The sequence below is a fragment of the Nipponia nippon genome, unplaced genomic scaffold, assembly GCF_047370975.1.
Source record: "Nipponia nippon isolate SJK-2023a ecotype South Korea unplaced genomic scaffold, ASM4737097v1 scaffold_30, whole genome shotgun sequence".
Classification (NCBI taxonomy): Eukaryota; Metazoa; Chordata; class Aves; order Pelecaniformes; family Threskiornithidae; genus Nipponia; species Nipponia nippon.
The window spans coordinates 473396-487119 of record NW_028262348.1 but is presented as its reverse complement, the minus strand read 5'-3'; the positions used below and the strand labels follow the sequence as shown (position 1 = coordinate 487119).

General features: G+C 41.3%; 1 protein-coding gene across 5 annotated transcripts; it reads right to left on the bottom strand.

The window, feature by feature from the left end:
* Positions 1-3971: 3971 nt before the first annotated feature.
* On the bottom strand, positions 3972-12738 carry LOC104011430 (solute carrier family 2, facilitated glucose transporter member 11). Of its 5 annotated transcripts, XM_009463672.2 has the most exons (12): positions 12649-12738; positions 10462-10560; positions 9855-10015; positions 8144-8268; positions 7762-7891; positions 7033-7181; positions 6536-6723; positions 6277-6387; positions 5666-5767; positions 5435-5510; positions 4610-4737; positions 3972-4272 (listed from the first exon to the last, which is right to left on the bottom strand). In XM_009463672.2, exons 1-12 carry the CDS (start codon positions 12670-12672, stop codon positions 4066-4068), a joined length of 1500 nt encoding a protein of 499 aa, XP_009461947.1. In that variant the 5' UTR covers positions 12673-12738; the 3' UTR covers positions 3972-4065. The 5 variants fall into 5 exon arrangements, with proteins under 5 accessions (XP_009461947.1, XP_087624925.1, XP_087624924.1 ...); XM_087768799.1 differs by lacking the exon at positions 6277-6387; XM_087768798.1 differs by lacking the exon at positions 12649-12738 and having other exon boundaries at positions 10462-10587.
* Between the last annotated feature and the right edge of the window lie 986 nt (positions 12739-13724).

Below are 13724 nucleotides of genomic sequence, written 5' to 3'. Positions count from 1 at the left end.
TTGTCTTTTGTGTAGTTTGACTTATTAATCAAGTATTCAAAGAAAGCTTCTTGACTTGAGAAGAAGTCTCTTCCTGTCTCCTTGAGTTCTCTCTCCTGTGCATACAGGCTATTGTCATCCGCACATCTCAGTCTGCCGAGTCTAGATCTGAGGATAAGACACTACTGTGGGACTGCTTAAAGTGTTCCTGATTTTGACAAAACCATGCCAGCTGCTCACAGTTTTCTTCTTACTATTTTTAAGCCATTTCAAAGTTTGTTCAAATATTTTCAGTTATCCCATTTGGTTTTTAATTTTGGGTCCATTTTTCCCCCCTTCTTAGGACACTTCCACCTGTGTCAGTTATCAAACGATTGCTGAGGGGTTCAGAGACCCCTGTTGCCATTTTAAGCAGCCCAGGGTGACTGCCCTTTCAGAGCACTTTGTTTCCATAAGGAGCAAAGATCTGCAGAAGAACTTCAGGTGTCGCAGCAGGCAGACGGGTTTGCTGGGGAGCCCTGAGAATCCTTTTGGTAGGCACCAGAACTTCATTCTTTCTAGGGTTTCAAAGCATCACTCCCGAAGTAAAATAAGAAATATTTTCTGAAAAGACTCATTTGCTAGTGAATACGTAGAAAGCGTACTTCACCAAGCTGCTGAAGATCTATAGCCGGTTCACTTAAGTTACTGCTGCTACAGCAACTGTAGTAGCTCATGTTATAAAGCTTACAGCTCTACAGAGAAACTTTCACTTTGTTTTTCATATTCATCAGCAGTCTTCAGTAAACAACTGATACAGTGACTAGTGACCTTTCAGGATTAATTAAGAAAATAAAGCCTTATAAAGACCTTATAAGATCCTTAATGACAGTATTTCAGTACTTTACCTCAGTAGCATATTGCCATGGGTTTTGGCAGGTAAAAGTCCCTCAGCTTGGTAATGAAACCAGCAGATGGATTTCACTCTGGTGTTTTGACTACAAGCAGCAGGATGTCACATGGGTATTTTTGCTAGATGTCCAAGCAAGCTGAATACCTTATTTTTTTCTTCAGCTGTAACCGCTAGGCTACAGGCAATTTGGTGGCAGATAACAAACACATGTTCAGCAGGACTCTGCAAGGAAGTTAGAGGGTGAGGCTTGCTTTTGGTCAGCTAGATTCTTGAGAGGTATTCAGAGAGATACCTGCATACACATACCCACACACATCCAGTGTCTTGACCTACATGGAATACCATCATATACAAAGCTAATTTAAATACTTCAAGTGTTTTAAGACCTCAACAGAGCTAAGTTACAGCAAACAAGTATTTGACATTTGTGCAGAGAGAAGGCTCTAAATACTGGTGAGTCGTTAGCTATATTAGTTTATGGAGACTGTCACTGAGAAATAGCTCATTGCATAGGCACAGCTGACTAAATAAAGAAAACATTTGAGCATCCGGACTTACCTGTGCTGGTTTGCCCATTGCTTTTGATAACTGCTGGGTGAGCTCCCCCATGAAAGACTCCGGAACTTTATCCTTGCTTATATTTGTGTTAACAATGAACTTAGGCATCTTTGGGTTGCAAGCGGGTTTTCTTTCAGCTCACCTGCAAGATGGCTTACCCCACTATGCCAGTAGGCACCTCAGGAGCCTTTAAATAGTCAGTAGTACCTTCCTCGGGTGCACCTGGAGGGGTGGGAGCGCCTCGGGAGAGACGAGGCTGCAAACGCAGATAGTCCATGTGCAGCTCTCCTCCGAGGGAAAGCTGGCTTTTTGCGCCCTGGAAATCAAAGCATCCAAAATGACACTTGTATTCGGATACAGCCTGATCATGGAAACCAGTGAAAAAGCAAGTGTTTCAGGGGCTGTTTGAAAGTGGGAGAGTTATAATGTGCTTCTTTATGCAAGTCTTATAATTATTTAAAAAATTCAGATGGATGCCTCAATTGTGAGGTCTGGAACTCTTTCTGTGGAACAGACCATAACAGAAAAACCCGAGTAGCATGTGTTGTGGGGACCTTCCCTGAACCGTGACTAAGTCATGTCAGGCTCTTGATGTTCCGCTGTGGTGAGCCCTGGATTCTGCCAGCTCAGAGGAGGCTTGTTTTCAACTCGCACCTTTGTTGTGCAAATAGTCCCATAACAGTCAACAGGATTTCCTGAGAGAGAGGAAATCCACAGGCTTTCTAAAATGAGCGGGTTTTATCCAGAGTGGGGTATGTGGCAGAGCTGGGATCAGTTCTCTTTGCTGCCTAGTAGCGTCTTACACGAGAGAAGTGATTTAGAGGGGTCATAGGCATTTGGTAGGGGGTGTTCGCAGTGAGATGTGTGTGTGGGAAGCAGGTTGAAAATGCTGATGGCGATAAAATAGATGGTTTGTTAATCTCTCCATGTTAAAGGTGACGGGTGTCTTTATGCCCAGTAGTTTCTGTGAGCTAAGGGCTTTTCTACTCACTCAGTTCCCCAGCCTGCAGAAAAGAGGGAGAGCTTTCTGTAGCTTGCACTAAATGCTTGTACTGCAACGGTGTAATTTCAACAAATACTTTTAATCGGTGAAAACCTCCATATGAACATGCTTAAGTTGAGTGTGTGGTGTATGTTGGTTTTAAGTCAGTTCCTTCCCTGTAGCACCTTTGCTGTAAAAAGCCAGCAAATAAAAAGTCAGGAGATGAATTACTACGTGCCAGTGTTCCTCTACAGCCCGTGTTTGTGGATTGCGTCTCCTGTATCCAAAGCATTTTGAAAATAATGAAAATCTTGAAAAAAAAATCCAGAAATAAAGACTGTTTGTACAGAATTTTCAGGGCACGTTTCCTGTGTCAAAGCATTAAAAACAAACTCAAGTGACAGCTCCATCCGTAAGGAGAGGAACTGCTGTTTGTAATACTGATGAATCTTCAGTGATTAGTTGAAAGCAGGTGGCATGATCCAAAGCATTTAGTCGCAAATCATACTATAGTTGTTAGTGGTCACTTGGAAAAACTCAGACTGTATTTTCAATGAACCTCACAACCTATTTTTTCTGCTGGGTACAATAATCACTAGTTATTCGCAGCTTGCTTACGTAACAAGAAAAACATTTCCAAAACAAAATCTTTCTTCTCTGAAAACATCTGATGTAATTCCCAGAAGCTTCTGTACCAGGTTGGAAATCAGATCCTTAGACACCACAGATGCTCTTGGGAGTGTGCTTTGTTTTATAGGAACCATTTTACTTCTTTTGCATAGGATGATAACTCTGTTTGGCAGGTCCTTCTCCTGCCTGGAGTTACGAGGGTGTTCTCCACTGAGATTTCCATTACATCTCCAGAAGGACTGTTGCACAGTCCTTCACTATTTTTGCCCTGTTACCATGTCCGGAACGTTTTTTCCTAATTTACTGTGCTCAGTTTTGAACCCACATCTGCTTGGGTCACCCTAAACCACGTATCTAGCTTTTCCTCCGTCAGCCTGCTAGGCAAATTATTTTAGACTGCTGTGTTTCCCCAGCCTCATGACTGATGATCATTTAGCCTTCTTAATCCTTCCTTCCCTTGGTTTGTCTTCTTAAATTACTTCACCTGCTCCTTCATATTTCTGATACTCTGACCTATTTGTTAGCAGTTTCCTGGTGCTGAGGTGCTTAGAGCTAGTGAGGTCTTGTTTAGGAAAGCTCAGTAACAAACTGTTCAGGTGTCTGCGCCATCGGGCACGGCTCCTGGGAACAGGAGAGACCACCTGAGGCCGGGGTTGTGGGGCCAGGGCTGTGAGCAGAGCCCGTAGGTGCGTGCTTGTAGCAGGATTTGGGCCCTGTGGACTGTTAACAAAATGTTTTAAAACTTCATAAGGTAGACTAGCATTAAGAGTTTTTTTTTTTAGAAAAAAATCTCATTATATCCAGTAGATCTTAAAACTGAGTGATGAAATTTCCTGTGAAAATATTTAGATAACAGCAAGAAATAGAACTCCAGCATAATGAATTTCATATCTATATTAAAAAAAAGGAAAAAAAGAATAAGACACCGCAGAACTTGCAGTCTGTTTTTAATGTTTCTTGCTTAGTTCTGTTGCAACATTGTTTCCTGTCTTTTCTAAGAGATGCAAATTTCTTCTCTTAACATTCAGAGTTTGGTGCAGAACAACTGTTCCTTAGGAAAGTGATTTTCAGTGACTGAGGTTTCCTTTTTTCCAAAATTCAGCTTGTTGAACTCTGCTTTTATTTCCATGATTGACTTTCCCTTGGTCTCAGGCAGATACAGGTAGATGAAAATTGCTGATAAAGCAAGGATTCCCAAAAAGATAAGGAAGCAGAAGGGTCCAAGGTTATCCTGCAAGCAGAAATGGAAGACACTGTAAGGAAAATAAGAATCTCATTTCTATTTCCCTGCCCTTGGGTGCAAGTCTGTGTCTTGCTGATTAAAATTCAAAGGTGTGCTCAATACGCAAACCAGGACGCGTATCAAACCAGGAGTTTCCACTGGCCATGTTTGACCTGAGTCCAACTGCTGCTCCTCTGACAGGCCTGGGGGGTTCCTGAGCAGGTTCGGTGTTTGGACAGAGCTCTAAGCTTTGCTTGTAATTGCAATTTATTGCTATTATTTTGCTCCCTGTCAGCGTTAAGAAGTGGATTAGCCTGGAGGGAGGGATCCAGTTAGAGTCACTTACAACAATCAATGGAAAAATCATCCCAAGTACAAACAGTCCCATCCAGTTGATGCAGCCCACAATCAGAAAGGCTGATGGTCTGAACGACTGGCTGAAGATTTCAACCATGATAGATATAGTGGCTCCAGCTGAAAAAGAAAAGCAAAACACAAAGCAGGTGTACGTGTTTCCTTGCTCCTGATGAAGATCCTCACAATGGCAGTGGTAGAAAATGGCAGACAGGCAGAATAGGTGGCCTGCTGCAGGTGGCCGCTGCTGTGGTGAAAGACCTTGATTCCAGAAAGGGACTACAGCTGTGAAGTTAGGACTTCAGCTGTTAATTTAGGTTTCCTTCGTATACACTGGAATCTTGTTTCTGGTGCCAGTGGATCTGTACAGTTCCATATTGCATTGGTAGCCATTATTAGAGCAGCAGTTTAGAAAACCAACTCCCGTTTTGGCTCCTGTGGTCAGTTCCACCTGAAGCGTGTTGGTAGGCATAAAGCTTAACTCACTAAGTTAATGAAGGGTATGATTACTATGATGTACCTGGCAATGCCCAGAATCCTGTTTTTAGCTGAGTATTTTAAAAATTGTTCTGAAATTTCTGTCTCAAACCCTCTGGAGAAGACCATACTGTATTTTAAATTATTTACATCCTGTGATCAGCAATAAAATTTGAGGTGTCTGTAACCTTTTCCGGGCTCCCACTTGGACATATCTGCCCTTCCCTCCTTAACTTCCACAACTTTTTACCATGGGACTAGATTGTTCTTCCTCTGCCAGTTGTGTAACCAACCAATATGAAACAAAATGTCCTCCCAGCATTGCCACTGATGTACTCACATGGTCCAATTCCATAGAAGATAACGAAGAGGAAGATCAAGATAACACTGAAGTAGTGCATCCAGAAAAACTGATGCTAAAAGTGAGAAACCAGTGATATCAAGCCGTTAGACACATGACAGAATAGCAGAGTATTTTCTGCCACCGACTCAAGTTTTTGTACATATCCTGTGAGGCGAGACCAGAAAGGTGGGCTGATGCTGGGTAAGTAGCCAGCTGCTGCCTCTTTACCTGCAGCGACAGGGTCATGGTAAGGAGCGCTAGCACAGAACACATCAGTGTGTATCCTCCCCATAGCAGCACCTTCCTCCCAAATCGGTCTATAAGGGTGCTCTGAAAAGCAAAAAACACAGGTCATAAATCCCAGTTCTCAAACGAAATAATTCCTCTCCTCGCCATGTGTTCTTCTCAGAAGACTTATCTGAATAATAGTCAGAAGTCAAGGTCATTTGAGAATCTCTTAATTTGTAATGAATTTTATTAGCTTCTTCAAAGCTAATTTATTATTAATTAAGCTGTATTTATTGATCAACCCTAGGCTGTTTTTAGGCAGTTCTCTTTCTTGCGTGCTGGTGTATATCGAATTGTGCACACATGCATGCACACATCTAATCCAGAACATCAGAAAATTATTTTGCAGAATAAAAATAAGTCTAAAGATACACAGTTGTGCAAATAATTTGGGAAAAGAGACGCCTTTTATCCTGCATGTGGCTTTGCAGAAGCAGGAAGATGTGTCTTAGGCTATGCAAATCTTCCCCAAGCCCAGTCATAAGTAAGGAAAAGTACAGTTGTTGACCACATTAAATTTTTCCTTCAGACTCAAGTCTGAGAAGACTTACACACAGTATAGAGGATAAGCATTCACACAACCCAACTCCCAGGGACACGTATGGGATAAGGTATTCTTCAAACTTGGCTGTGTGGAATACTTCAAAAGAATAGAAGTATATCTGAAAAATGCAGAGAGGAAATGCACCTGTGAAAAAAGTGTTGCAACTGTGATGCAATTCTAAGCTGGTGTAACAGCCGATAACTTAGAGGGGTTTGTAACGCTGCCTAGAGCTGTCTCGTGTTCTGGGGATAAAGAGAGCACTCAACTGCATTGATTCCACACAGCTGCAAGGTGGTCATGACAGTCATCAAGATGTAAAGTTGCCAGCGCAAAGATCGCTCTTTTATTACTTCGAGGACACGCAAGGTTTTCGTGCTCGTCATTGCAACCTTCTCCTTCATAATGTCATCAATTTCTGCTTGATGGTCTCCGTCCCCCCAGAGCTTCCTGATGGCTGTTGGGGAGAAAGAGGGGCGTGGATTATTCTACCAGGATAGCTCCATCACGAGTGGTTACGTCAAACCCTTTAGTCTGCCTGTCCGTTGGCATAGGTGGTGGTCACTCATAGACTGAGTGAGGCCCCAGGTCAATACAGATGTCTTGCCGTAGGTACCTCAACTGTTTTATTTAGAACTGCCTCTGCTATTACTCCGTGGCACTGCACTGTGCTGCTCAGCTCTGCCCTGCTTTCTTGTCTTCTGCAGAGGCTGTCACTCTAACGTATCAAATGAAGTGAAGTAAGTGAGGCAAGTAGACACTCTACCTTTCCTGCAGGCTTCCTCGTCACCCTTCTGTATCAGGAGGTAGGATGGTGAATCAGGGAAAAATGGGAGGGTAACCAGTTGAACCAATGCTGAAAGTCCACTAGATGCTAACAACCATGGCCACAAAGCTTCGCTTCCTAAAATCTCCCTGGAAAGTGTATGTGAAACAAAATTATGTTGAAATAATGGAGTGAATGTTCAGAAAGTTTTTCTGAGTGATGACGGCTGCTCAAATTCCATTCAAGGGTGCAGTGGAGCAAACACCTGAATTGGTAATTCAGCAAATTTCAAAAATGTGGCTATTTTTATTTCTGACAATTTTAAAGAAATTATTTGGCATTTTGAAAAACTTTCTTAATATCATTAGGATCCAATATAATGTCTAGAGAGCTCATGAGACTGATTTGACCACTGTTTGACCACAGGACCAAAACATTTTGCTAAGACTTTTCATGTAAGTATAGTAAATTTTGAAGGGGAAGTCACCTAGTAGAAAGGGTGTGGAAATAAGAAGAAATCAGATTATGAGTAATCAATTTTTCTTTCTCCTGTATTTAAAACTATATGTTTGCCTCACATATATTAAAAACTTTTCTTCTGGCCTAAGCTAAGGCCTGTTTTGGGGAAGATGAGAGGGTTTCTCAGTCACTGACTAGGTGAGAGGCTATGGTTATAGAAAGATTTCTACTACTTTTAGTGTAACCTGATAGAAAAATTGGAGCATTTACCTGAGTCCAATAACCTGTCCTGTGAGTTTTCCCAGTGTCAGAAAAACAGAAACTGTGGCGTTGGTAAATCCACGCAGCTTCTTGGGTGAAATCTCTCCTACATACTGAGGATGTATATTGAGAGAAAAACCTTTAACACAGAAGAGGATAAATGACTGTTAAAATACTGAGAAAAGCTTAACTTTCTGACTCCATCCTTTCTTACATTGTTTCCATTCACTCTGGTATTTGGATTAAAATTTCTTGCAAAAGGGATGATGTCATTCACTTTTATTGTCTGGTATATTTGCTTTAAAAGTCATTCTCCAAGAATGGCAATACCTGTAGAGACAGTGCTGGGACAGCAAGGATGCTTGCTCTCCACAGTGGCATGAGCACATACCTGTACCAATGCCATAGAGAAAGCGTCCGACCAGAATAATCTCGAAGGATTTGGCTGTTTTACTGAAGGCCATGAAAAGTGCAGCTACCAGCATGATCAGGTTGGTGCACATTTGGCACTTTTTTCTGAAAAAAAAAAAAAAAAAAGCCCACGAGAATTTAGCGTGAAATGAGAATGTCTTGTACTCTTTTGACTAATCTTGCTGTGATAAGAAGCATGGTACAGCGATTCCTGCTGTTTTGAGGAATGGCTGAAAAAATTTTGACTTTGGACAAAGTGATCCTTTAAAATTTCAGGATCCTTTAGATTTGAATTCATTAATATTTCTTAGCTTAGAATTTACACAGTTGGAACACTTCATCAGCATTTCCACAGTACAAGTGGGGAAAGAGCTCGAAGAACTGGCCCCAGGTTGTCACCAAGATTTTTAAAGGGCTAGAACTCCTCATAAAATGTCGGGTTGTTCCCCAGAAATAATCTGAGTCCATGGCTCCCACTCCAGAATGGCTCATATTCGAGACACTCTTGGCTAAATGGATGTGATGTGAGATGGCAGAGAGAGTTTTGAGAGGCATATTTCAAAGACACTCCATGTGAATTGTGGGCTGGTATGTTCACAACCCTGACGTCTCAGGCTCACATCAAAGTCTTTTGCACTCAGCTGTTTTGCTGTGATGCTTGCTAGACAAGAGTCCTCTTGCACACAGTAGGGATTCACAGAGATCCTCTAGTTAGAAGGCTGTGATTCAGCCATTAGGTTATCTTGTGTTAAATAACCCATGGGAGAAGCGTGTGATCTTTCTTCCAGTCTTGGGAGACCCTGTCAGTGTGGGATGAGGCAGTGTCCCACAAGAAATTTCTTGGGGGCACTTACCTGATAGGAAAGAACACAATTGCAGGCAGGCTAAGATGGTTTGTTGAGACCCATATGAGGGGCCTCTGGATCAGCAGATCTTTAAGTGGGTCACACCAAGTAGAAATGTTTGCCAATTTCTCTGCAAATGAAATTAGTGGTGTTACACACAAGGCACTGAGAACAGACCAGACGGGTGAGGAATCCTTCCTCCAGCCAGTGGGAAAGATAGTTTGGAACTGTCTTTCAGTAAAACGGATTGCCAAGAACAGTGATGTCCCTTGGATAATTTGTTTGGTGCTGATTGTATCTTTACAGCGTAGGTACAGGCAATTAATTTTTTCCTATTCTGTTTGCATTTTCATTAGATTAGATCTGAACATTTAATATAATTTCATCACCCCAGAATGAGTGTATTTAAATGGAAATCTGACTCTTCTTTGTCACTTAAGGGTATCTTCCACGCAGCGGTTTCCAGGTGGTTAGAGTAACTGCATATAACGTGTTACAACACGAGACGCACAGCTCCTTTTTGGGGGTTGGTAGAGCTTGGGAGATCTTTATGAGAGTCATAGGGGATCTTGGAGAGAACATGAGGCAGGTGCACTATCCTGCCACTCCCAGAGGCACTGATCCGGTGATGTGACGATGAATGCATCCTTTACAGAAATACAGTTCACTGGGGAGAGCAGATAAACAAGGTGAAAGACTGCTTGCTACTTGAAAGAGGCGGACGTGCTAGCAAACCAAATCAGTCTAGTCTTCAATCAGACTGCTTCAACCAAGAAGAGGTTTGTTTGTTCACCTTGGTGTTGCCCTGCACCATCTGACTATTGAGCGGCTACGAGAAACACTCACTTCCTGTATTTTGTAGTCAGGTAGCCACAGCAGAGGCTCCCCAGGAATCCTCCTATCCCATAAACAGACACAATGAAGGACCACAACAGCATGATTGTCTCAGGATGGAGGGGAGAGCCGTGTCGCTCTATCCAGGTTTCATTAATAAACTTCCTGATGTGCTGAAAAATAAAATGAGATTTGACTGGACAACGGGTATAAGATCCCTTCATACTATTTGGCTGTTGTACTTCAGATCTAGGCTGTGGTTCTAATATTAGACTTCTTTTGAGACTAACTTTCCTAGTAAAACAAGTTAGCTGAGATGACATTGCAAAATCTTCAGGTTTGTGTCAGTCAGTAAGCTTCCTAAGGAAGCATGCTAAAAGCACATTTTCTGCCTTCCTTTGGAGGCATGTGTACTATACGGTAACAATTCATTTAAAACAGAAAGTACCGTCCTGTGCTTTGAAGGAGAAAAAGTGCTCTACACATTTGATGTTACTGTTAGCCAAAGAAAAGGCACAGATGTATCAGCGGACTGCTCAGTAAATTTGAAATTTGTGGGGGAATGGCAAGCTCAGGCTCTACATTTTGTGTTTTCAACCTCAGGGAGGTGGCTACTTACCACAGAAGGATAGTTGATGACAGAAATGTGGAATCCATATGGGAAACTACCACCAATTCCCAGGACTAAGATCATTTGAAATAGTCCCCGGAACTGAACCTTCAAAGCAAAAATAAAATGCTCCATCAGCTTCTCATTAATCTAGTTTTGAGCAGAGCCAGATTCTTTTAGCCACACTTGTCCTTCCCCTCTGGAAACCTGCATCGTCCACTTCGAATCCTCTCGGATTTAAACATTTTCTCCAAATCCCTCTAACCCACTGCTGAAGTACAATCATCAGCCACAGTGCCATAGCAAGACTAGGTGCTAGTATAGGAGTGATAATCCACCACTTTGCGTGCAAGAAGGAGAAGGAGTTTTAACAGATGCTCCCGATAGCACAGTTCTCCCTGCCTGCCTGCAATACCTGACAGGTTGGCTGGATAAAGGTGGCCGTCCTGGAGGTGGGGAAGAGGGAATCAGTTCCCTTGTCTGCAATCTGTAGTAACCGATGTACATCAAACCATAATGTTGTACCACAAAAGTACAGCATTAAAAATCAACAACATTTTATTGTACTCTCTGCCTTAATTTCTGACTATGTCATATGTTTAAGCATAATAAAGAAAAGATCCTTTTAACAGTCAACTTTTTCAGAAAGTCATGGACTACAAAGAGAAGATAATAATTTGGAATAGCCCCTGTAATTGCATTAAAACAAAAATCTTCCTGACTTTGATTTGTGATATCATTTCTCCTTTCTTGATATTTTATTTTTTCCACTTATTTAACCATGAAAGTATGTGCTTGCGTATTGAAGGGTTTGGCATCTCCCAGGCTAGGGAGATACTGTGCATCTGTAATTTCCTTAGTCAAGGATTAGGGACTGAGATACACTGGCTGCTTTGATGGATGAAATAATTTAAACTGTAAATAAGGCAAAACAGAACATGTAACTACTCAGCCCTTTTTGAGGTATGTGATACCACTGGTCATCCATCCTGTTTTCCAGTGGCTGCAAAGCTAGATGGAGCTATCCTCAAACAGCTTAGACCGTACCAGCAGACCAAACCTAGGACAATTGTGATTTTAGCCCCATCAGGCTCTGTGCAGGGTCCTTTGGGGTTTAACTGCCTCTCCCTTTTTATTCAGCACGTCACAGGCCAGGACAGTCACACAGTCTCTGTATAGAGGACACTGTGCTCTGTGTTCTTTTAATGTCAGATATGAACTTCACGAGCTCAGAGCTTTTTGGAGATCAGTGCCTGGATGAAGAGAAGCTGGTAGAAAATGCAATCAGGCAGGAACAAAATAATGCAAGGGTGAATAATGCTGGACTGGGAGATACTTAGAAGAATGCTCCTTTTTATAGTTCTTAGGTCCGTCTTTCAAGAGCTTGCTACTTAATTAGTCCATGGCTGATTTCCCAAGTTATCACATGACAATAACCAAGAAGCTATGGACCAGAAGACTCGAAATTTCCTTAAAAATCCTGTCTCAAATTCAATGGATTTGCTAATTGGCAAAAGCATTCAAACAAATTAAGAACTCACCTTCTCACTCTTCCTTTTTTTTTGCAACAGGCTTACAAATTAACAATTTTAATACTTAAAAAGGAAAGCAAAATAGCTTCTTGCTGGCAGTTGAGAAATGGAGCAAGAAATACTTATCACTTCTTCTCTGTTTAAGACTATGGAAACTCTTGATGGATAGTAATAATTACCTTTGGATGAAATGAGGAAAGTAATTTATTTTAAAGCTTATGTCATGAATTTCTTAGCCTTTTGCAGTACAGTTAATCTATTCATTACTTTGGGAAGTGGTTAGAGTGCTTAATAATTAGTATTGTTTTCAGTAGTTCCGAAGACAAAAATACAGTAGCATTGTCAGTGGTGGAACTGCCAGGACTTTTGTTAGTTTTTTTTTTTATTTTACCTTATTTTTTATTTTATTTTTTTTATTTTATTTTATTTTATTTTATTTTATTTTATTTTATTTTATTTTATTTTATTTTATTTTATTTTATTGCATGGAAGAGACCATGCAACATGATTTTCATGGCCCCCTGAAAAAATGGTGATCTTTAAATGCAGAAGAGAACTCTGTCCCAAAAGAGCTTACAATCTTTAAGGAATCTGGATCTTTAGTATTATGTTAGCTTTGTCCTTTATCAGTCAGAGCCCTGAGAAAAAGTGACCAGCTACTCACCAGGTCAGAGAAGAAGGTAGCCATCTCCTATCAAAGAGCTGATTCCTGTTGCTTACTGGCTAGTACCCGCCAAAAGAACCAAATGCTCGCATTATGCAATAGCAGTGCCAGTGAACTAGTCCCATGTTATTGAAGTTAAACTTTACTTCAAAGGTTTTTGAGTTAATTACATGTATTTCAGCTGTTGTACAAAGTTTAGAATTGTTGGATTAAATATTTCAACCAATGGTTGTGTCTAGCCCAAGTAAACAAGATGGTCTCCTTTGTGGGGAACCTGTAAACTTCATGAACTCTGCCTTGTGCTGGGGGGATAGGGAGCTGAGACATCAATTTTAAATATTATTGCAATAATCATAACTCGGTTCATTTTCAGTGTAAGTTGAGAAACATAAAGACAAAGTTATCTGTTGGGAATCTTGGATGGGGCTTGGACAGTGAACTGTAGGACTTTGGCATATAATAGGAAAGAGCTATTCTCTCTTCATGTGACGGCAACTGGAGCACATCGTAACTTAATCATTACTTAAAGGAACTGAAATGCTCTGTCATGTTGGAATGGGGTATAAACTTAACTATTCTGCAGTGGCACACCAGCTAAATGTTTAATAGCAGCTGATTTCCCTTTGCTGGGAGAGGAAGATTCAACGTCATGCACAATTTTGTCTGGTATTTGCCATTAGTCAGTAGATTTAGTGTTGTGTGTGTGTGAAAAAAAGATTGCTTTGAAACTGCCCTGTAACCTCCGTAGCTGGAGTGCCGTCTCTTCCTTCAGGCAGAGAATTCTCAGACTTTAACTTCGTCTATTTCATGGTTAAGAGGGTTTTGTAGGTATTAAGTTGGTAAATGGCTTAAATATCATTTGCCATTTACACTTGAGTCAAAGAAGGTGAGGACGAAGAAATCATAATGGGCTTATCATATGCAAGTAGTCATATTTACTAGAAAACACATCACATGCAAAAAATTCGCAGAATCTCTAGCTAATGTCTGAAAGGGAGCACGCAGTGCCACCCGGCCATTTCTCCTGTCCTCATGGGGCCCTCATCATGAAGTGTACTTTGTTGTTGATGTGTGCT